The sequence below is a fragment of the Pteronotus mesoamericanus genome, unplaced genomic scaffold (assembly GCF_021234165.1).
Source record: "Pteronotus mesoamericanus isolate MK-2021 breed Mesoamerican mustached bat unplaced genomic scaffold, CSHL_Meso_final contig_75, whole genome shotgun sequence".
In the NCBI taxonomy this organism is placed as follows: Eukaryota; Metazoa; Chordata; class Mammalia; order Chiroptera; family Mormoopidae; genus Pteronotus; species Pteronotus mesoamericanus.
This window is the reverse complement of record NW_026555249.1, coordinates 5,428,131-5,450,920: the sequence shown is the minus strand read 5'-3', so window position 1 is coordinate 5,450,920 and position 22,790 is coordinate 5,428,131. Positions and strand designations below refer to the sequence as shown.

At 40.9% G+C, this 22,790-nt stretch overlaps 1 protein-coding gene across 1 annotated transcript; it reads right to left on the bottom strand.

The window, feature by feature from the left end:
• Nucleotides 1-215: 215 nt before the first annotated feature.
• TARS1 (threonyl-tRNA synthetase 1) lies at nucleotides 216-22,726 on the bottom strand. The gene is made up of 19 exons (XM_054583921.1): nucleotides 22,542-22,726; nucleotides 17,893-17,973; nucleotides 14,780-14,970; nucleotides 13,384-13,507; nucleotides 12,052-12,173; nucleotides 11,412-11,529; nucleotides 11,083-11,147; nucleotides 10,918-10,996; nucleotides 9,995-10,141; nucleotides 8,879-8,977; nucleotides 7,758-7,924; nucleotides 6,469-6,631; nucleotides 6,241-6,378; nucleotides 5,816-5,893; nucleotides 5,574-5,674; nucleotides 5,320-5,424; nucleotides 3,669-3,741; nucleotides 1,187-1,301; nucleotides 216-715 (listed from the first exon to the last, which is right to left on the bottom strand). The coding sequence occupies exons 1-19, from the start codon at nucleotides 22,560-22,562 to the stop codon at nucleotides 567-569; spliced, it is 2,136 nt and encodes a 711-aa protein (XP_054439896.1). The 5' UTR covers nucleotides 22,563-22,726; the 3' UTR covers nucleotides 216-566.
• Between the last annotated feature and the right edge of the window lie 64 nt (nucleotides 22,727-22,790).

The following is a 22,790-nucleotide window of genomic DNA, read 5'->3' as shown; positions in this document are numbered from 1 at the left end:
GAAGCGAAGCGACAGCAGCTGCCCTCTGGGGAGCCGGCACCCAGCTCCTGCCCCGCCCGCGGCTGGTGTGCCCCGGAGATGCGCTCCCTCCACCCCCTGACCGTGCTTGTTATAACACATTAAAGGTAAACGTTAGTCATGCAATTTGTCCCAGGTACCTGTGTGGTATGTACGTGATGGTCAGAGAAGTCTTTTGAAACTTAAATGAATTAAACTTTTTATTTTTATACCATAATCCAACCAAATTTTATTTTTCAACTGCAATAAATTCACAAAAAATGTTCTCCCTCATCACACTGAAGCATTCCTCATGGCTGATTTCCAGTGCTCGGATAATTAAGGAATAAAATCATTTTAATGTGTCTCTTTTAATTACCTCTTTCAGATACACATTATCTAAAACCTGTGCAGGTCAAAACACATGCATCCCCGGCAGTCACCTAGGCAGGCTCTGCCAGACTGTTCCAAGTTCAGTATAAATTAACGTTTTGTCCAGGACACAAAGTGGACGTTATGGAAACACTGCTCTTCCTTTTCCACGGAGCCAGTCGTGGCCAAGTTCTTCATTAAAATTCTTCTTCGGCCTGTTTGCTGCGGGACTGCTGGAGCTGCTGCAGCCGCGCGATGGTTTCGGAGATGGTGCGTTCTCCGTGCACCTTATTGTCTCTCGTGCGGATGTTCACAGTGCCGCTGGTCTTCTCTTTCTCGCCGACAACTGAAACAACAGACAGCAGGAGTCCTCAGGTGGAAGGGTTCTCCTTGGACACTCAAACAGAAAGGATCGCAGGACCCAAAAGCCACCCTGTAGCTTCTGATTACAAGGTACAGGTGACCATGCACAGTCGGGCAACTGATTTAAAAATCTATTCATTAAAAAAACAAACAAATAAGCAAACGCTTTGTAATGCCTAAAAGTGCTGTGCTTATTGAGTCACTTAGACCAGCTGCCTTAATAAAAACTTACCATATGAAGTAATATAAGGTGAGGAGGGAGAAACTTTTTAGACAGACCTTTAGAGACTATTCTTTTTCACACAGAAACTTACCTTTCTTATATCAACTGAACACATTGAATAGTTTAAGAATCAGGATTGAAAGGAACTAAACTGATGACCATGATTCTCTTAAGCCTAAGTCTCAAGATTTCAGAGTGAGGCAGCTTTTCTTTGGTAGTTTCCTTTCTTACCTAGGATGAAGTTATACTGTGCTAGCTGTGCATTTCTGATCTTCTTATTTAATGTACAGCCCGGATCCAGATCAATGTCCGCCATGAATTTAGCATCATGGAATTGTTGCCGTACCTATTTAAACACAGACAAAAATTCTTTGGATCTAAAGTTAGAATTATATTTCGATCTTAAATGATTTTTATTTAACTTGTAATTTGGGAAATCATGTAAGCATTTAAAAATTGGTCTATAACAATAACTTAATAAAACAAAGTATCAGGTTTGAGAAATATTAAGTAATTTTTTTTTTCTCAACAGGGACTTCCTTTTTGATTAAAAGAACGCTTGTTTGTCCTGTCTCAGCCGCACAACGACTTCCTGCCTGTCTCGCTTGCCCCCGTGCTCCCCAGCAAGCTCTACCTGCCAGGTGCCGAGCACCGGGCTAACCACTGAACACACGAGAGGGAACAGATTTTTTCCTTTCTCGGGGCTCTGATTGGGGACAGAAGCACAAAAACAGTGTGTTACTTAATAATATAAGTAAATATTGGACATGTTGACGGTTTAGGAAATGGACACATTACCGGGTTGTAATTCAATTCCAGTAAATGAAACTATTTCTGTAGAGCTACTAATTGAACTTGCTTTGAGTGAACTGATCTTTGAATGTGTTGAAACAAATTTATTTGTTGGGTTTTTTAAAAATATCATTAACTAACCATTGGGTTATTTTGTTCTTAATAAAATATAGCTTCTTTTCTCCTAAGTCATCTTATGCCAAAAAATCAGGCTAACAATTGTTCTTTTCTTTTCACACCATTATATATCCATGTGTCTTGAAAATACACTCCCAAAAAAGGAAAAAAAAAAAAAAAAAAAAAAGAAGCTTATTAGATGAAGGAGTTAGAGCCAAAGATGAAATCAGGACATCCTGAAATAAACTTCCAGGAATTTAAAGTTGGCACACTACATGAGATATTACTATTATTCATTGCCTTTTTTCCCCTTAAAAATACCAATTTGATTTTATTGTCCAAAGTTTTTGTGTATTTTAAGTGAATAATATTTTCAGTATTTTCCTTTTCCAAAAAACCCCCAAAACAATGCTAGATTATAGTGTATGAACTATAAATTAAATGTACTAGATTCATTTTTCATCTATTTGTCAACCAGTTACCACAAATATAGCAAAAAGATCTTAATGAAGCGTTTTTATTTCACTAATAGGTTTTCATGCCTTAGTGGTCATTAACCAGTGAACCTGTTGGAATTTTATAAGTATGCAAATTTCCAAGGGTTCTTAGATAGTGTATTAGAATAGTTTATAAGACTACACTTTCAACTGTAACCTAATATAAGAATAAGGCATATAACCTACTATAAGAACAGTCTTAAGATTCTCAACATGGGCCTTGTGCATATGTGAGCTGACTATTCTGCATTGGGGGAAGTGGCCCCATAATTATGAATATTTAATACTTCTGGTCCCTAGCCATTAAGCGTCAGTAGTAGTACCTCTCTTCAGTCAATATATCAAAAAACCACACAATAAAAACCCCTAAATAATTCCAAATGCCACTCTATCCCCAAAGGAGAGGAGGTCAATACTATTTCCAGCTGGGAAATGAATGAACTAATATGAACCTTTTCCTACTGAATGAGCTTTCATAATGTAAGATAGAGTACAATGAATTAACCATGAAACATAGCTGATTCTCATCACTTATAACTGAAACTACAGTGTGTGGTAACAGGAATACTGTATGTCTAGACGGTTGGCTTATTAGCTGGTTTAACATTTATTTCTTAAAGACAGTTGAGACCTGAGTGCAATTTATTTAGATGATCTGGGAACACGGTTTCAATGTTATAAGACTGTTCAATGATAGTTAAGAGTTTAGTATATTTTAATTTATCATTTTATTACTTTTAACTTGCAATTCTGAGAGATTGCTTTTTAATAACGTAACTTTTAATAATTTAATACTCCTTAGTATAGAACTGTTGCTGTAATGAAACAGGCTGTCATTGTCTTTAGGCTGTGAAGAATGGGTATTTCTACATCTGAGGAACTTTTCTGGTGGGTAGGAAAAATACTGATCTGGCATGCTGATAAAGAAAGGTTTCAAATGACTGAAGAAATTTTCACTGAAAATAAAGCAAAATTACTCTCTGAGTCAAAGAGCAACTAGAGCAAGTTAAACTGCGTTATGCATCTGAATTTACGTATCATACTGAGGTATTCACTATCTGCTAACAAAAAACAATAAAATATACAAGTGCACATAAGCCACTACCCAAACTATGTCTTCTGATCAAGGAACCACATAGAAAAGCATTCAAGAGGCAATGCCATCGATTCACACTTACCAGAGACTGAAAATAGTTAACACTTCTTTATATCATAAGCAGCTTGATTTACCAAGGATATAGCTTATGGACTTTGAAAAGCCAAAAAATAAATGTTAAATTGAAAGAAAAGTCGTATTTCAGGATTACCTTTTGGGCATATTCATCACATGTTGGTCCCACAGGAACTACCATTACCTGGCGAGGAGACAGCCAGAAGGGCCTTAAGAAGAAATTAAAAATATTTAATGTGGATTTTTAAAACAAGGATGGCATGCTCATTTATTAGTCTATTTGTTTGTGTCTTTTTTCTGAAACATGCGAGGCTCACTTTAAAAACCTGGCTTTTTTTTCTTCACTATCCAATAAAGACTAAAATAGAGGGAGATGAAGGAGCAAAAAATCCTTAAAAAAAAAAATCTGTAAATAAAGTTTTGTCTTGTTTAGCAGATGGCAAAGCAAAATCGGGGCAGAGACTGTGCCTCCCACGTCAACACATCGGGTAACAGAGCACCATGCACTGGCTGCCAGAGGGTTAGCAAGGTGCTGAAGAACCACGCTTAGTGAGTCTTAGTGAGTCGACTTAATTTATTCAAAAAGATATTTCGCTCAAACACTGTTTTATTACTTATTCTTCATGGGGCGGGGGACACAAACTGTGCCTTCAGTTTGTTCAAGATCCATTTTGCAGAATTCAGCAAATTGTAACTGATAGTAACAGGAGAAGGTATTTGGTAAAAAAAAAAAAGTGTGTTTTCACTACTTAATAAAAGATGGCCCATCTGCAATTCTCCCTTTGGGGTGTTTCAGGTGTCAAACCCTCCCGAAGACACTGCAGACATGTCAGTGCTTCTCTCGGTCAGGCCTCTATTTTAAGTTGTTTTGCTTCATCAGGGAAAAGGCTGGAGCAGGCACTGAAACCCACCCAAACGGTGGCCTTTCCCACCTACCACCGGTAGGGCAGAGCAATTAACTGAGGGTCCCTCTATTCTCTAGATGTCATGTAGAGATTATTTCTCATATTTGATTTGGTTTTATGAAGTATAACTGAAAACAGATAATCTTATTTCATGGGCAAGTATGACAAACTCCCCTTAATGTCTGAACTAAGCAAACTATGAATAAAACTGAAATGACAGCAATGTGTAAGACAAAACAGATTTACAACACTTCACAGAAGTTCCGTATCAATAAAACTAGGCAGGCTCTACAAAGCGGGTGTTCTGTAACTTCGTGCTCTTATACGCCCTTACAGATCGTGGGCCCAGATGAAACTGCTTAGATAGTAAAATGAAAGTCATGTGCTCATATGTTTCCAGAGAAAACATAACTTTATAAAAACAGGACACAAAACTGTCGATTGGTTTGGAGTCTGTACTCTCAATTAAAGAAATATGTAGCTTCTAAAGGATGTCAAAATACTTATTACGGTCAGCAATGCACAACAAGCTAAGCCCACTCTTGTTTATGCGCACAAAAACATCAAAGGTGCTTGAAAAGCAATCACAGTAACAAATAGCCTTCTTACTGAATAATAATTCCTAATTAGAAAGCATTACCTCACATTCGATAAATCAAATTGTGAAATAAAAATAATTACCCCCCAACGAATATTCTTATAGCTTAAAAATTTGGGTTTTAATTGCAATTCCTTTATGTTGTGAATACTCGTCACTAATCCGAAGTAACTAAGTGCAATCATTCTCCCTTTCCATCACATAACTAAATTGGATAGTAGACATTTCTTACAGCCAATTTACGTTGTCCAACCAAAAAAGAAGGAAACAATAATGAAGATTACCATTTGCCCCCATAGTTTTCAGTGAGGATAGCAATCATTCTTTCTACTGATCCCAAGATGGCTCGGTGGACAATCACTGGCCTTTTTTTATCATCACCATCATGGCTAGAAAGAAAAAGAAAATTTGTTTTCCACATATATACACACAACTTTATTTTATATTATTTATTATAAGTATGTAACACCCTCCCCCCCCCCCGGCCCCGCCATTACATGTCCTTGAAAAATATTCAGAACAGACACTGGAAACTTACCTTACAAAAGTAAGATTGAATCTGAGGGGCAGCTGAAAATCCAGCTGGATGGTCGCACACTGGTGGTACCGACCGATGGCGTCTTTAATCTGTATGTCAATCTACGGAGCACAGAGTGGGTTATTATAAGATGTTGCCTATGTTAAAGCTGAACTCAGCAGTTGTGTTACATTTTTAAACTTAAAGTAATGTCTTCACCCGAAAATGAAAGTCCCGTCACTCAAATCTACGTTGGTACTGACCTTTGGACCATAGAAAGCTCCATCTCCAGGGTTTAACTCCCACTTTTCACCAAATTCATTCAGACTGTTTTCAAGTTGCTAAAGATAAAGCAAAACTGATTTTCGTTTTTGTTCCTCTGCTACTTCTCCCGGTCTAATTTGAGACTAAAAATACCATGACTGCCTCCATGGGTCACTATTCTCTGCTTTATCATTTTGCCCATTTAAACCTCCTCACACACAAGGTTGACAGCTTGATGACTGAAAACACATCCGAGTATTTCTAAATAGAAAATCACACACAAAAAAACTAGCTTACTCAAGCCTAGGAACCATTTCCGATTTCCTTTTGCTTTCTCTATTTAAAGAGGCTTGGCTTTCTTACACTGCAGAGGGAGCCAACTTCATTCAAACAGAATTCAAGCACACTGAAAAACTCCACTTACCTTCTCAGCTTGATTCCAGACTTCAATATCTCCAAGGAATTTTTCCGGGCGAGTAGACAGGTTCAATTTGAAAGAAAATCCAAATATGCTATATACTGTACGCAGAAAATCCAAACAACCTTTTATTTCATCCTCAATCTTTAAATGAAAGAAAAATGACACAGCGGTAGTTTTTGTTAACTTCCTTGACATTTCTTCTGACGTATCTTACCCCGCAAAGTCTCCTACCTGCTCCATGGCGCAGAATATGTGAGCATCGTCCTGCTGGAACCTCCGCACCCGGGTGAGGCCTGTGAGTGCCCCCGACAGCTCATTCCTGTGAAGCACCCCGAAGTCGGCCAACCGCAGCGGCAGCTCTCGCCAGGATCTCGGGCGATGGTCAAACATAAGGCTGAAGGGAAGAGAGAAATAAAACTCACTGACGTTTAATACACTAAAACAATTTCTCTACTGTTACATGAAAGGCTGTCAAAAAGCCACTGGTTCTAAGTTGTTCAGAGAGGGAACATTTCTCAAATTCTGGGCGTCATACAACAATGTAAGCCCTGGCATAAATAAAACAGCCAATAAATTATAATACCAAGATCCAGAACTGAGAGAGAAGAGCAAGTTTATTCCCATTAAGTCTGGAGTCACAACCTTGTGCTCAGTATTTCTATTAATTTGAGGACTGCCTTTAAGGCTCACATAAAAAAAAAACAAAAAACAAAACCCACAGACAACAAAAAACAGACTTAGCAGCATGCAAATCATATATAACTCTCAAAGCTAAAGTCTGCGCTTTCTCTGACTCCCCAAAGTGCTTCAGTCCCGTTAGTGTGAAGGTGCTTCGGGCCCCTGGATGAATGAATTTGGTCTCCTGACCTACAACCCAGTTGCCAGGACGCTCCCGTCACCATTCCCACCCCCAAGGCCTTGCTGTGGGCATCTGTTCACAGCGACCCCAAGCTGTAACAGGGCACCCAACCTTTCAAGAAGGACAGAAAGTGGAAGGGCCGCAAGGCAAAGATTTCCCAAGGATGTTAATTCATCAGCACTAGGTTTTGATAGAATGACTTAAAAAAAAAAAACAAACAGCAACAAAAGAACTTAAAGCAGCTGCTATCCCCCACATCCAAGCTCTGGTTTTTCTTCTGCCTGTTCACTGCTGTTACCCCAGCGCTGTTCTTTAATGTCTAAAGATCTGAGGACCAAACCAGGCACAGAGGAAATTATAATTACACAACAATCCTCTGTGAGTGCTCCCGGCAGCCCCTTGTGTGATACTCTTCTGATCACATCATTTGTTTTAAGACAGATTCTTCCAAAGAAAGAAAAGCAACCTAGGATTAAATGCAGCATTGGAGAATCTTCCAGAGACTCAAAGGTGCTAAATACCAGTGTCTCAGATGCAGGAATAAACACGGCACGGGGGAATCTTCCATAGAGACTCAAAGCTGCTAAATACCAGTGTGCCGGGCATAGGAATAAATGCGGCACAGGGGAATCTTCCATAGAGACTCAAAGTTGCTAAATACCAGTGACCCGGGCAGTTCATGGGTTTCAGAGCAAACTGCTCTTTCTCCACCTCGAAGGAGAACATGTTCTCACTGTAGTGTTGCCAGTGGCCCGAGGTCACCCACAGCCGGCTGTTGTAGATGTTTGGGGTAACCACCTCCTGGAATCCTCGTTTCCTATATTCACTCTGTTAGGAAACAGAACATGTGTACAGAAATTAATGCTCACACTTATGGTGGAAGTAAAAATTTAAGGAGCAATTTTATACTCTAGCGTAAAGTTTAAGATGCACAGATGTTATAATCTAGAAATTCTACTTGGAGGGATTTGCCAAAGAGGAGACTCTTGCACAGGTACATAAGAAGGCCTGTCAAAATGGCCCTGCTGCAGCACAGTACGGGAAAACTAGCCACCACATCTGTGTCCCCCAGTAAAGGAGTGGGCATCCTGTGGTAGTTATACAATGGAATAATAGGTAATGACAACTAACTGGACCACCATTCTGACAGGCGCACAGTGAGACGTCATATATCTAAATTTGAAACACACCGACAATTTAGGGTACGGGGTAGATGAACACTAACAAGGATAAAAAGGATCCGTGCTGAATTCAGGTGAGTAGCTTCACCTAGGAAAGGAGGGGAAATGGATCAGAGTGGCCTGCGAGAGCTGGCTTCCCCCTTACTGCACGCAGTACTGTATTTCCAACATAACCGAACGCAAATGTGCAACAAATTAGGCCATGAGCATGCAGGTATTGGTGGTATTATTCTCTATAAACATCTGCTTTAAACACGTCATAATTTACAGAGAGAAAAAAGCAAGGAAAAGCCTAATTTAGTTTTTCAAGGAAAATACTCATGAATGGTCAAGGAGCACACAGAGCTCCTGTGTAAGGGTTACAAGTCCGAGTTCAAGGTCATCGGCTTCTCTGTGAACACGTCCATGTATATGGACAAAATCATATATTAGGAAGAAAAAAATTTTTTTAAATTGTATGAGTCCTCAAGGCTTCCATTTTTACTTATTTTTTTAAACGTTTCTTTTAAAATAAAAGATTATCTTTCCTTTTAGCAGACCTGATTTAATAAAATCAACTTATGTCCTAAATCTACAGAAGAAAATAATGAATATGGTTTACCCTGATGAATTCAATAAGTGTATTATAAATGTACGCTCCCTTCGGCAGGAAAAAGCAACTTCCAGGGCTGAGTTCATGGAAGAAATAGAGTTCTTGGTCCTGGATAAAAGAAAAACAAAGAATGCTTATATATGTGCATAACATCCACATAAGCTTCAGTGTTCTTGAGTTCAGTATCTGGTCATAATATCTATTTTAACTTGTGTCATTCCCGATCCAAAGAAAACCTGCCAGCATTTTGGATGTGCGACTTAACGGTAGCAAATCGCAGTCACTTTACAACCTAGTTCCCTGCTTGCTATGTTCCGGAATCCAGTCAGATTTACCAAAGGGGAACACGGGCCACAAGTCTTAGTTCCCTTCTATCCAGTGGCGGCTCTCATGGTTTCATTTCCATAAAGCTCTAAGATCTGGGTGTTTTTCATTTTTCTTATTTTTTTTTTTTAAAGTAGGAGTGGCAGGAAGGAGCCTTGGAAAAAGTCACTGACAATTACACAGAAAACGGAGACACAGCTGGCCAACCCTGGGCCGCAGTGACTGAAGTTAGGGAGCACCGCAGGGGACACTGCTTCCTGCCAAACTGCCTAACCCCGCAGCCAAGGGCGCCTGGCTCCCGGCGAGCACAGCTTCAGAAAGAAATGTGTTCACCCAAAACCCAACTTCCAGTCTGGAAAACAGTCAGGGCGGAGGGGCAAAGGGAAGGACACCACGGAATCCAACGGGGACTTGCTGCGTCACCTCGGACAAGTAGAGTAACCTTTCTGGAACTCAGTTTCCCCATCTTTAAAACAGGTGAGAGGAGGTGAATTTCCGAAGCACCTCTCAGCTCAATGAAACAGTGCTCTACTTCTGTTTCAGAAAACGGAAGGTCAGCAGCACATATCCTCAACAAGAGGAAGAGTTAAAATGATTTTTTGTGCAGTACTGAGCACACTCTAGAAGATGACGTGGACAAATCAGTAAGCAATTTATGGCTTACATAGAATACAGTACCATAATGCTTAAAAGCTACAACATCTCTACAAAAGGAAATTGTTAACACAGCTAAACAATACAGAAATATTTCAAATGAAAATAACCTCAGTCTAGACACATTATTGTTCTTTTTTAACATACCCTCCCAATTTTCCTATGATCTCGGTTTTTAGCTTCCTCTTGGAACTTCTCCCACTCTTTCAGCATTTTAGGGTCTGGGAATGAAATGCCATAAATTCTCTGGAGAGTCTCCATATCTGCTTTCCCTTCCCAGTAGGTGGAGGAATTCTGAAAATAAAGAGTCAACCATGAAACAATATCCAAATTTGTAAATACTTCACTTGTTTTAGGAGTCAGCTGCAATTTCTCATCGTCACCTTATGACTCAAATTCATAGTGGCCCTTATACAAGAAAATGGCACAAAAAGTTCCCACGTGGTGAACCCTCTCACAGCTGCTCTGGGGCGGAGCTAGCACAGCTGGGTTTGCTGTGCGGCACGAAGCTGTTAGTTCCCTCCGAAAAGCCCACCCTGCCCTCAGTGCCCACTCAGACCACAACGGCACAACTGGGCACGTGGCTGACAGCACGGGCATCGTCACAAAACAAATAAATGGAAAATAAACCAACAAAAATATCTTGCCATGACCCTATTATTCTTATGATTTAAATTGCATTTTTTAAATCACCCTTAAAGTAATTATGAACGAGTACAAACTGCCAGGATCAGCCTGGTTAACAAGAACAACATGGGAAATTATTACCTTAGACACACCTAGGGCAAAGCACATACTCCTACAGTGAGTCTCAAAGCTTTTTGGGCCATGAAGGCCCATACCTGCGAGATTCGGGGAATCCCCCAAACCGCCACCGGGGTGGTCCGGTGGGGAATGGCCAGTCGGCCACTGCCTGAGAGGATTTCTGCTAAAAACGGCTAATGACATGTGGCACCAGAGTCACCCAAAAGAAAATTGGTAGAGAAGATAAACCAATAAAGTTTAAACATATATCTATACTACACAAATACATTTTATATGGAGAGAGTCGTCAAAGTTACATCACTTACTTTGTGTATTTTCAAAGCCTTAATTTTGCCGGTGTGTCTGACGTGAGGACCCCGGCAGAGGTCTATCAAGGGGCCACACCTACAGATAAAAAGGAAAGAAATTTTCATAAAGGCTTAAAATGGCAAATACACCAAGGTGTCTTGAATGACATTTGATATTCTCACCGATAGACTGTGGTAGTCGGGGTATTCACTTTTTCATTCAATATCCGGCATTTGAACTTGTTGTACTGAAAACAGGAAAAATTACTTTTTTTAAAACTCTCCTTTGATGTTTACCTCTAAACGCAATAGCTAAAATACAACTCAAAATACATCTTATCAAAGCATCTTAGGATTATAAATACGGCACTATTTCATGTTTTGAAAACAAATGTTAGAGATTTTCCTAAAAAATGGGTTTCAGCTCTGGACATTAAACCCCGATGTGCCGCCTTCACATGACAAGAATGAGTGGCATTAGGGTGGATGCCACAGGCCGCAGCTCCATTTACCTTAAACATTTCCAATAAAGTTTCCTTCTTCACTTCCAATCTTTCAAAAGCTTGTTTTTCTTTAATGATTTTCTTACATAAAGTCTCTAAAGAAGAGAAATCATTACTGGACACACCCCTAAAAGAGAAGAAAGTATAAAAATAATTTCTTTGGATTCCATTCTGCTCACACCACAGATTAGAGGAATGTTTCTTTAGAATACTTCACGGGATTTAACAACAACAACAAAAATTTAAACCCTTGCATCATATATTAGAAGTGTAAACTAGATATTTTTCATAAATTATTTTAATAATTTATACTTTCAGCGGCTTTGGCCTTGGTCACCATGGAGACTCTCCCACTAGTGAATCCCCTCCCCCCAGCTCTGTCACCAGGTGTAAAGGGGAAGGGCACCAGCTTCCTTGTATTTCCCCGTTCACCTTAGGGCTCTGCTTCCACTGACCTAGAATGAAGCTCTCCTAAGTCTCCCTGCTAACTTTGAAAGTTACTACACACTGCAAGTTTGAACAGTGGGGACGCCTGGTGACTAAGAAATAAGCATCACATCATTCCTCCTTTATTAAGAACCTTTAAAAATACCACAGGGACCCATGGTGATACAGATTTTAGTTTTCGTTATCTGATTACGTCACTTACCCTTCTTCAAGGTACATGTCATAATAGAATCCACCCTCTATTGGTGGACCGTAACACAAACATCCACCATAGATTCTTTCCATGGCTTCACCCATTATGTGAGCACTCGAGTGCCAATACACCTGAAAATGCAAAGGAAGAGGAGAAGGTTTGGGACTGGGCCAATGCGCTGCAAGTTAATGTGGTCATCTGAAAGAGACATAAAATTTATTATAAAGAAAGCCAAGACATAAAAATCTAAATTTACAAATCTACGAACTGCACAGTGATTCTATACAGAGCCAACACGATAAAAGGATGCTAATTACTAAATTGTATTTCTACCTTAGAAATGATCTAGTTTGTTTTCAAATGAATTAAATGCAAATTAGCACCATCAAAGAAATGGGATGGATTTTGTTCCCTGGAAACAACCATCGTTCACAACGTGACTGTCTTCTTGACTGCCATGGCCCAGGGTCTTTTGAGTCAGTGCTATGCTCTGCCTTTACGTAGCTGTGGAGCATCACTTAGAATTATATCTGCTTTTTTCCTATTGGCTCCAAACAACTAAGGTGGTATAACATGACCCCCCTAGACACACAACTAGAAAATACAAGGACAAACATATGCACACGAAAATCAAATGGCAGGACCTGGTTTTTAAGGTGGTCATTCACTTGAGTCAGAATATATCCAAAGCAATGTTTTTAAGATTTAATAATAACAAGGTACCCAAATGATTTTAAATATTTACTTTAAAAACTTAAGGAATAACACATTTGAAAACCACTGATTCACATACATAAGTAAGCCACCATCAATGAGACAAAAATAAAAACAAAAAAACAACAACATATTTGATTTCATTCTATATAGTAGACGGTCATTTAGAAACAAGGAGAAAACTTTGCAATCATGTGCAGGTTGGTTTTTATAGTGCTTTCAGCAGATGTGCATTTTAAGATGAGAAAATATATGGAAATCAACTTTCCAATATAGGAAGTATGTTAATATTCAAATTTATTTGTTTATATATATGTCTTAAGTATTGATGACAGTATAGAAAACAAATTTTACTTGCTTAATCAATTTCTAATAAAATTTTAATAGAATTTCCAGATTTCTGCATTTTAGTATCTTGTAGTGAAAATTTATTCAACTTCACCTCTTGATATAATCAGGTAAGCACTTTTATTATGTTCCCTAGATGAGGACAATAATGAGGATGTCAAATATGACAATGACACATCCATAAACTTTCGTCATCTACTGGCAGTGGCAATGAGCTGGAAAAGAATGCAAATGAGAATCACCATCCTGAAATTCAGTGAATACTGAATAAAAACTTACTGCCTGAGCCTCCTCGTCTTCAAACTTGAGAAGTTCCAAAGTACAATCTTCCTCCAGAGGACGGTCGAGGTCCCAGACGACATTGTTCACTTTGGCAATAACTGTGTTGTCAGCCAAGCCTTGACTGAAAAACAACAGGAAAATAAACACTATGTATTAGATATTAACATTGTATGTATTATGTATAAATAATATATACCTTTCTGATAAGAACAGAAAGAGCAACAAGCCCCCAAGATGTACTAATGTGCCTAAGAATATAACTAGAAGATCCTGAAACTTCAAATTGCTATGACATATACACTCATTTAAACAGGCACAACAACTCTGATAAAAGAACAGTAACAATTTTCAGGGGTCTGATTTAATTTTTATTTTCTCCAAATAAGTTCTCAGCAAAGCCAAGCTACTTAGACTCCAATGGAAAAAGGGGGATCAGAGATACTAAGGAACTTCCCTGCACCTATGTCCTATTTGAAACACGTAATAGAATTTTTTTTGAGAGGCAGTAGTAACCTCTGAATGGATTCTGCAAATGCCTAAGATGTTTTTATTTACAACAGATTTATAGGCAAAATAAAGGACTAGTCAATAAATATTTTTAATAGTATGGGTAAAAATGTCATCTAGAACAGACTACAGTGCACCACACGAACTGTCATCATGGGATGAGATGTCGGGCCACGTGGAGTGTGTGTAAAAGCTACAGGAGTTCTGCGGTGGGGATGCGGCACAGGTCAGAGTGGTCTGGACAGGTTTTGAGGACCAAGTAACGAGCAGAAAGTTCAAAAGGTATGGACGGGGAAGAAAAGGAGACGAGACGGCGCTCCAGATGAGGGGATGGATAGGCAGGAATGCAAACGGGGACACAAGTTAGGAAGGTTCAGGAAGCTTCATGGCTACAGCAGAATGCATCTAATTCTCAGTTACTTGCTCCCAACCAATTAAAAGTGTTAAGTATTAAAACTGGATATGTCCCTTCTTTGGATTTATAAAACTGATTCATTTTTTCATGTGCTATATATTAGTTTCTTAACTTTTCCTTATGAGATGATCGACCTTCATTTAACTTAAAAACTAAGACATTTAAGTGAAAATACGTGAAATACTATCTACTTGGTTTTTGTGACACTTCAAATCAAGGTAGAAGAACGATATAAAATCCTTCATAAGATAAAACCAAAATGGAGTCCCTAAGAAATTTCACTATGAAGTCTAAGAAATCTTAACTATAAAGCTCCACATCATTTTGATTTTGAAAAATCCCAAATAATATAAATTAAACATTAAGACCATTGAACAGTAACAAAAATGTTTTGAAGATAAAACTTGGCAAGGTAATTTTTTAAAAGTTTAATTACAAACAATAGAAGGTCAAGACAGGCACAGCTTATACCTAATTCCACAAGCAACATGATACGGCGTCGTTTTCCAGGACTCGGCGTCGACCTGTTTGCCGTCAGGCAGCGTGACTGTAATCGGCTTGCTGTCCTTCTCTGCTTTTTCGGCCAGAATGGCATCATGCTCTGCTTTCAGTTTATTATACATGTCAAGACGCATGTTAATATATTCAGGCCAAGGATTCAACTGCAAGACAACAAAGAAATAAATAATCAGTAAGGACTTGCTTTCCTTTTAAGAAAAGGGAAATAAAAATAGACAATACAACAAAACAAGATTACCAATTCAATGCGGTAAATGGGTTGTCAAAATCAACCACCATTACCTTAATGTTGTTCTAAATAAAGGTAGAAAAAGAAGTTAAATGCTCATTATTTTTAGAAACTTTTTAAAATAGAGGAGTATAAGTAACAAAAAATACTCAGCTGCTGATATCCTAAATGAACAAGTATTGATACTACTATTTTGCTATTATTTTCATAAGGTAATTTTTTTTTCTTTTAAGATATTCTCTTAAGGACTTTTCTAATTAAATACTCCTGCAGGTACAACTATAAACAATACCAGAAATAAAAACTGGCTGGCTTTTCCATTTTGTTTCAATTTTGTTCAAGGGATGATCTGTGATGCTGGTCAGACTATATGTACACTCGTAATTTTTAAATAACCAACTATAAATTTATTTGACTTAAGGGCTCCCATTCAGGGGAATATTTACTAAATTCAAAGAAGCCACGGTCGTTGAGTATTTCTTTCTTGGGAGTATTTAATTAGCAAACATAAGAAAACAGGACAATACTACTGTCTGTAATACATTAAATCAACCAAAATGTTTTCTATGAAGCACCCTCTCGGCTTCCTAAAAGTCGGACAAAGAAAGAAAAAAAAGGGACAATAATCAGAGATTTGACTTCCTCTACCGATAGAGACTCAGTCTTTAAAACACTGCAAAAAGCAGGCAGTGAGTCTGTGGTCACAAAACAGTCAAACACATCTACATACTTTATGATCTTCAGATGAAAATACCACGCATATTAACAGCTGCAGACAAAAGCAAAGAGGAGACGGCTTCATTTCACCACGAGTTTCCATCTTCACATAGATTTAAATCGACCAGCTATCACAGTTTATTCGACTTCCTTTGCTTTAAAACTTCCTCAGTTTAAATGCTACCCCAAATTCGACATATAGCAACCTAACGCACTTCATCTGAAAGGAGAATAAGCTAGCGCCTAATCCTTGGTGGTCACAGTTACCTACTATGTCAACCTCAGAGGTTAATATTTCCCTAAATGTCATAGTGAAAAAGAATAGCATAGCCAGCTGTCACATAAAAAATATATTTTCAAACTGTCTGAATATAACTTACTAGAACAGTAAGTTTCTCATGTAAGTAGTGCATTTTTTCCTTACACAACGTTTCCTTCTCATTTCCATCATAATTTTTCTCGGCCTTTCCCCTTCGGAATGGAAGCACCCTCATCTCTTCATCGCTCCCTCCCACAGCAGCCCCTTTCTCTCTCCTGTCACATGCGTGCTCTCATGAGCCCTGCCTGAATTTATCACAGGCGCGCAGAACCCGTGATGGTGAAGCCCCAGGAAATGAACCGACAGCTTAGAGCCCGTCACTCTACAGCCATACGCTCCAGGCCCCTCAGGCTGCAGGGGGCACATTACCTGGCCTACCTGCTTGCGAGCATCAGTACAGTCCTACCCACCCACGCGACTCTCTGCGTCTTTCTGGAGTTGATCGCCACAAGCCCTTGGCACTTCCTAGTCCGGAGAACTTAGTGTCAAACATAATTTATTCAGTGTTCATGGAGCAGATGCTCTCTGGGGCGGGTCCTGGAAATGCAGAGAAGAGCAAGACCTGCACGTTTCCCTGCTAAGAGTAATGCACATAAACGACGGAGCGTGGAGGAGGGGGAGGAAAGGCCTTGGGCGTCTCGCTGCACACGTTTTCCCGGACAGAGCGCTTCCGACATCTGTAATCACATGTCGCACTCATCCTTTTCTTTTCAGAAAAGTCCTCAATTATACCCTTTGTTTCCTATTTCCAGACTAATTCTCAAGCTGTGACAGAACAGCAGGGACTGCTGTAGTGAAAATATAAAAAAGAAATAAGGGACACAGGCATTTTTTCTATTCACTTGCAAATTTTAAAGCTCACTGTCAATAATTTCTCCCACAATTTCAGTGGGATGTTATGGAAATAACAGAAGAGAAAAGGTTAGGCAGGGCCCTAAGCCTCTCTTAGCAGTTCTTGGTTACCTTATTGATCCTTGGTTACTTACGGGCCTACCCTGACGTAAAATGAAAAGCACTACCGATTTAGCAATGCAGCATTTACAAAAACGGCTCTTTAAAGCTACTTAATTGTGCTATTGCGTGCTTCTTAAAAGCCTATTCCTTTGTTCCTCTGCATTCCGGTTGTTTTATCCTAAAGAGTCTCTAATAAAATGGTTGCAATGACTAAAACCAAAGTAAAGCATAGGTAGTTCACAACAGTTGAGCTCCAAAAATAAAGTGGGAAGACAAGCCTAACCGCCTCCTAAAGCAGAACACCCAGGACCCGGCGTGGTCCTGGGCTGACTTCTGAAAAGCCGGTTCCTCTCGGCCTGAGCCCCAGGACACTGACACCTTTTCTCTAAGCCCGAGAGGCCTTGAGGCCTCACGTCCTGATTTCGAACCGAACTCTAGTAGCAGGTCCCGGTGGAAACAGTGTGAATGGGGTCAAGAAGTGGGCTTTCTTGGTTTCTACTGTATTCAGTATAAACGCAAAGAGCAAATCTCTCTCTCTCTTAACAGCTCAGTGAATGAAATGATCAGACAGCTAGCATCCAATCAGGCCACCTAGTCATACAGTCTCCTTCTCTCCAATTTTTGTTCTCTGATTTTATCTACTCCCACAGATTATCATACAATTTTGTCTCAGTTGTCATCCTTCTTCAGTGACAGATAAAACTGCACGTCTTTCTTTCCTTCCCAGGCTTTCCTCATGCTTCTCCCTGACTCTTCCACGCGAACCAGGAGAACCTTACACAGGACAAGCCTGCGGCAGCTCTCTGCCACCTGTCAAATTTGGTATCAGAGCCCTGAAGCATTTACCTCGGCTCGACCTCCATCTCCAGACCCGTCTTTGCTCTTCTTCTTGCCTTCTTCCTTTCGCTTCTCTTCACCAGCACCGACCTAAATAAGCAAAAATAAAGGTTTTATATTTTGATCTAATTTGACACCCCTTCAAGCGGCCCCCAGAAAAGTCCAGAGGATGTCATTTCAGCCTCTATTTCTTAAAAAGTGAAAATAGGATTCTGAAAGACTAGAAAATTTGACCACTGTCAAAGACAAGTTAACAACTTACAACAATAAAGTCCTAAAAAAGCAGAGAAGCTACTTGATGACGTTTGAGTGCTCACATTTCATTTATTTTGCCTGTTCCCACGACTCTCACTTGAGGTTTACAAGGACGCAGACCGAACATGCAGCCACAAACAAGCATGTGGTATATTCAGTAAAAGTATTTTCAGAAAAAAAAGTCAGTGCCATATGTATCCATTCATCCCACAAGTCCTACTAAGAGTCTCTGTGTTTGTGGGGGTTTTTTTGTTAAATCCTGCAGAAGAAGCCAAGGCAAGGCCCAATCTCGGTCGTGTGCAAATTTAATCTCTCCAGGGCAAGTAGGGCATTCATGTGAAACCCTCTGGGAGGGGGAAGAACCTGTTTGCAGCACTATGATTCGCTGTCAAATAAGCGAGGACAACATCAGTGTTAGGTAGGGCTTTCGAGAAGAGTTCCGCAGGCTGGATTTTGAGAACAGGGGGCCTGTTTTCCAGGTGTACACATCAACTCACTGTGGGGAATGTTAAAAAGAGAAAGACAGTGACAGAGCAAGACTGAGAGGGACAAACAGACCGAACAAGGCTCACTAAAGCAGGATCGTGTTAGGAAACAATAAAAGTTAAGACAAACTAGGGCTCAGACAGAAGCGAGAACAAGAAGTTACCCCGAGGAACATGGACTTCACTTAGAAGCACGTGGAGTCACAGAAAGTTTTAAAGGAGGATGTCCCGTGCAAAAAGGCACCCACAGCAGGGGAGGTCTGTACCAGTGGCTCTCAACCAGCAGCTATATGCCACCCCGTCACCCGCCAGTGGACATTTGGCAATGTCTGGAGATATTTTTGGTTGTCACAACTGGGGGTGCAATTGACATCTTGTGGGTAGAGGCCAGGGACGCTGCTGAACATCCAACAACACACGGAACGGCTCCCTGCCACAAACTACCCTCCAGTCAACAGGGCTGGGGTCGAGAAACCCTGAACACGTTATGGGACTCTGTGACGAGGATTTTCTCAGAAACGCGTTACTCGCTATGGCGGCTCAGACAGAAATATTCTAAAGCAAACTGCACTGCACAAGGTTTCACATTTTACAAAGTTCTTCCACAATCATATCTGATTTTCATAGTGACCCTGTGAGGTGGCTATTAATATTATTATTCCCGTTTTACAGATAAGACTGAGTTGGGAAAAGCCAGATGATTTTTCTAGGTTCTCACAACCTGGAAGTGGCAGGAAAGAGATCTGCCCAGGTGCCGACAGCGGCCAACTCTAAGGAGTTGTGCTCTTCAGTAGTGAGAAAGTTTTGAGGGTAGAACTAGGGATATGAAGGGGAGGCTTTATTATAGCTTTATATATGTTTTGGGGGTAAGTTTTTTAAAGATATTTTCCTATATAATTCACCAACATAAAGTGTACAATTCAATGCTTTTTAGTGTATTCACAGTTGTGCAACTCTTACCACAATCGATTTAGAACATTCTCATCACCCTGAAAGGAAAGCCTGGACCCATCAGCAGGCACGACCGTCGCTCCCGCCACCCCCTTCCCCAGCACCTGGCAACCACGGATGTGCTTTGTCCCTAGAGATTTCCATATTCTAAACATTTTAAAATTTGTGGTCTCTGGTGGCTGGCCTGTTTCACTTAGCATGATTTCAAGACCATCCATGTTACATGTTTCAGTATTTCCTTCCTTTCTATTGCCAAATAATAGTCCATGATTTATTTACACCTTTAACAGTTGGACATTTGGGTTGCTTTTTTGAATCATGTAAAACATATTCCTTGTATAATTTTAAAAAATAAATGACTCTTCAGGCTGACCTAAAACTTCCCCTTCTTTAGGATTCTGCATTTAACAAACTTTTAAGGTTCATGTATAGTCAACAGATGAATAATGAACATAATTTAAGTCTACTCTAATGAAGTACTAACCTCCGGGGTTACAAGATTCCTTGTATGTCTTTGCTATGCTAAAGAAATGATGAACTATAGTCAAGTGAATTGGGTAAGAGAAAGGGCAAAAATCAACTGCAGGTCTGTCTGCGCAGGTTTAAAATGGAAAAAGAATCAATTCTCTTTTTCTGATAAAATGCTTTTGATTTTGGTAGTATAGATATCTGTTAAATGAGTAAGAGTAGTAGAAGAGAGGGAGGGAATTAACGAAGGTTTTCTGTGTTCTGAATCGCTCTCCGTTTTACAAAGGAGAGTCCTGGCTCAACTCTCCCAGTGGCGCACAGGCACTAAGCGGGGGTTGGGCCGCCCAAACAGGCCTCCGGGAACCCTGAGGCCCACTCTGCCTTTACTGCCCCTGGGAAGACAGCGGGCTGCTGTTCCCGATTTCCAACGGAAACAGAACAAAAACATGTGAGTTTACGTATTACATCTTTATGTGAAAGCAATCTAAAACTTCAACGCAGAAGTTGGGACACAACCAAACTGTGAAGGGAAGCTACAGGATTACCCTCCGCAGGGATATCTAGGAGTTGGAAAAAAAAGCACCTCAGAGCGTACTTTACGTAAATCCACACCCAGGGACTGACAGCCGGGACCGGCAATTTCCTGAAAATCCAATGATTTCATGGAGTATCTGTCCTTGACTTGTTTCCAGGCAGATGAGGGCAGACAGGACAGCACTGGGGTTTTGAGTACTGGCTACGGAATACTGGGTCTGAGCACGTTCCTTATGGTTCCTGTGCCTCTTTCCTCATCTGTACAATGGGGATGATAACAAAACCCAGTTCATAGGTATCCTGAGGACTGAGTGAAGTAATGCATGTAATATAGTGCCAGACCACCCCCCAACAGTTAACACCCAATAAATATTAGGTATTGTGCAATTATTATAGAAGAGAGAAATAGTATGTTTAATAGCCATACATCACCTCCAATTAAGAATGGCACAGCAAGATATTTATCCACTTGGAAAGTTGACTATATTAAGCAAAAATAAATAAATAAACAAGTTACAAAACAGTAAAGGTACCATTTTTAAGTGAAAAAAATATGAATGGAAAAAAGTATGAACAGGCACCATTGATCACTTTACATTAGTTTAGAATTCACATTTATTATAGTTTAGAATATGTGTGTATGCATTTTCCCCATTCAGTCCCTGGGTCAGAGGACATACTCATTTTACTGATGAGAAAACTGTGGCTCTTAAGTGACCTGTCCTATCAGAGAACTGGGCTGAGCCTCCTTTAACTGAACCTCTCACTTGGCCCTATTACAGCAGCTCCTGCTTGCGGGCGCCGCCCCTCCCCCGCCCCCCCCCCCCCGCCCCGTTCCAAGGCGCCTTCCACCCCACTGCCCCAGTGATCTTTAAAACTATAACTCACATCTATCACTTCCTTGCTTAAAAACTTTCACTTGCAGAAAACAATCCCAACTCTTCTCGGTGGCCTGGGATCCTTCCGATCCTGTGGCTCCCCCGTCCGCATATCTCTTGCAAACGACCCCACAATTCATTCACTGGGCTCCCTTGTCACTGCCTTCCGCACCTTTACCTGGAAAGCCCTGCCCCGTCACGGTTGCCTGCGGAACTTACACTCATCCTTCCAAACGCAATTCGAGAGTGCCCTCCCAAGCAGAACTGGGCAGCCCCGCTTCTGTAGCCCCACGGCAAAATGACTGCTTAGCTGTCCACACACCAGGCTGTGAAGCCCTCCAGGCCAGGCTGGGTCCTAGTCCCCCTCCTAAGCTCTTGGGCCAGCAGCAGAATGAGCACTTGCCATTCATTTGTTAATCATTAAAAAAAAAAAAAAAAAATCTCGCCTGGCGGCGTGAAAATGACCTGGGAAACGTTCCTAAGCGACAGATGCCCAAGAGGGGAAAGTTCACAGGTGAAATGGTGAAATGATTAGCAGGTGTCAAATAAAATAACGCGCGCCTCCAGCATGAGGCTGGGGAAGTGTGGAACTAAACTAGAGTTTGTCAGGGCACCTGGCCTCCACCGTTTATTATAAATCACCCAGACTTGGGCAAGATGGGTCAGATCCTGGGAATTCAGTTTTCTCTTCTTTAAACTAGAGCCTTATACCCTTAACAGAGAGTTAGGGTCAAACAAGGCTCTGCAGTGCTTTTGCCTAAGGTGAGGTAAAAACACTAGTCTGGGAGTCCTGCGATTCTCTCCCTATTTCTACCTAGATGGGTCGTTCTGAGCAACTCGTTTAAGGTCTCCGTTTCCTCATCTGCAAGAACAGGATGGACCCGGAGATGACCTGCAAGGCCCCGCCCTGCTTTATGAATGGACGATTCCCTCCGAAAGGGGTCTCAGACCTGTGCAGGGGCTTTACCGTTCCCCGAAGAGTTCCTCCGCCCCTCGCGGCCCCAGCCGCTTCCTCCTTCCAGCCCCCGCCCCGCAGGGCCGCTGGGCACCAGGAAGAGCCCCAGCCTGGCCTCACGGCCCCACTCACCGGCTTCTCCTCGCCTCCCATCTTCTCTGAAGGGCAGCTGGCGTTCTTGGACACTGGAGAACCACGATGAGGCGACAGTACTCAAAAGCGACTGCCTGGAGGAGAGGACAGTGCACGGAGGTCGGAGGTGGGCAGGGGCTCCCGGGAACACTGCGCTCGAGCCACGTGGCTCGGAAGGGACCAGCTGATGCAATCGGAAAGCGCCCAAACTCCGCCTCCTAAGCTGCGGGAACCGACAGCCAATCGACC

Excerpts from the sequence above, each read along its gene's own strand:
- TARS1 (XM_054583921.1), bottom strand. The coding sequence starts at position 22,562 with ATGGGAGGCGAGGAGAAGCCG. Across the intron at positions 11,530-12,051 it reads GACATGTACCTTGAAGAAGG|GGGTGTGTCCAGTAATGATT; the intron begins GTAAGTGACGTA and ends CTTCTCTTTTAG. Across the intron at positions 11,148-11,411 it reads CTTTATTGGAAATGTTTAAG|TACAACAAGTTCAAATGCCG; the intron begins GTAAATGGAGCT and ends TCCTGTTTTCAG.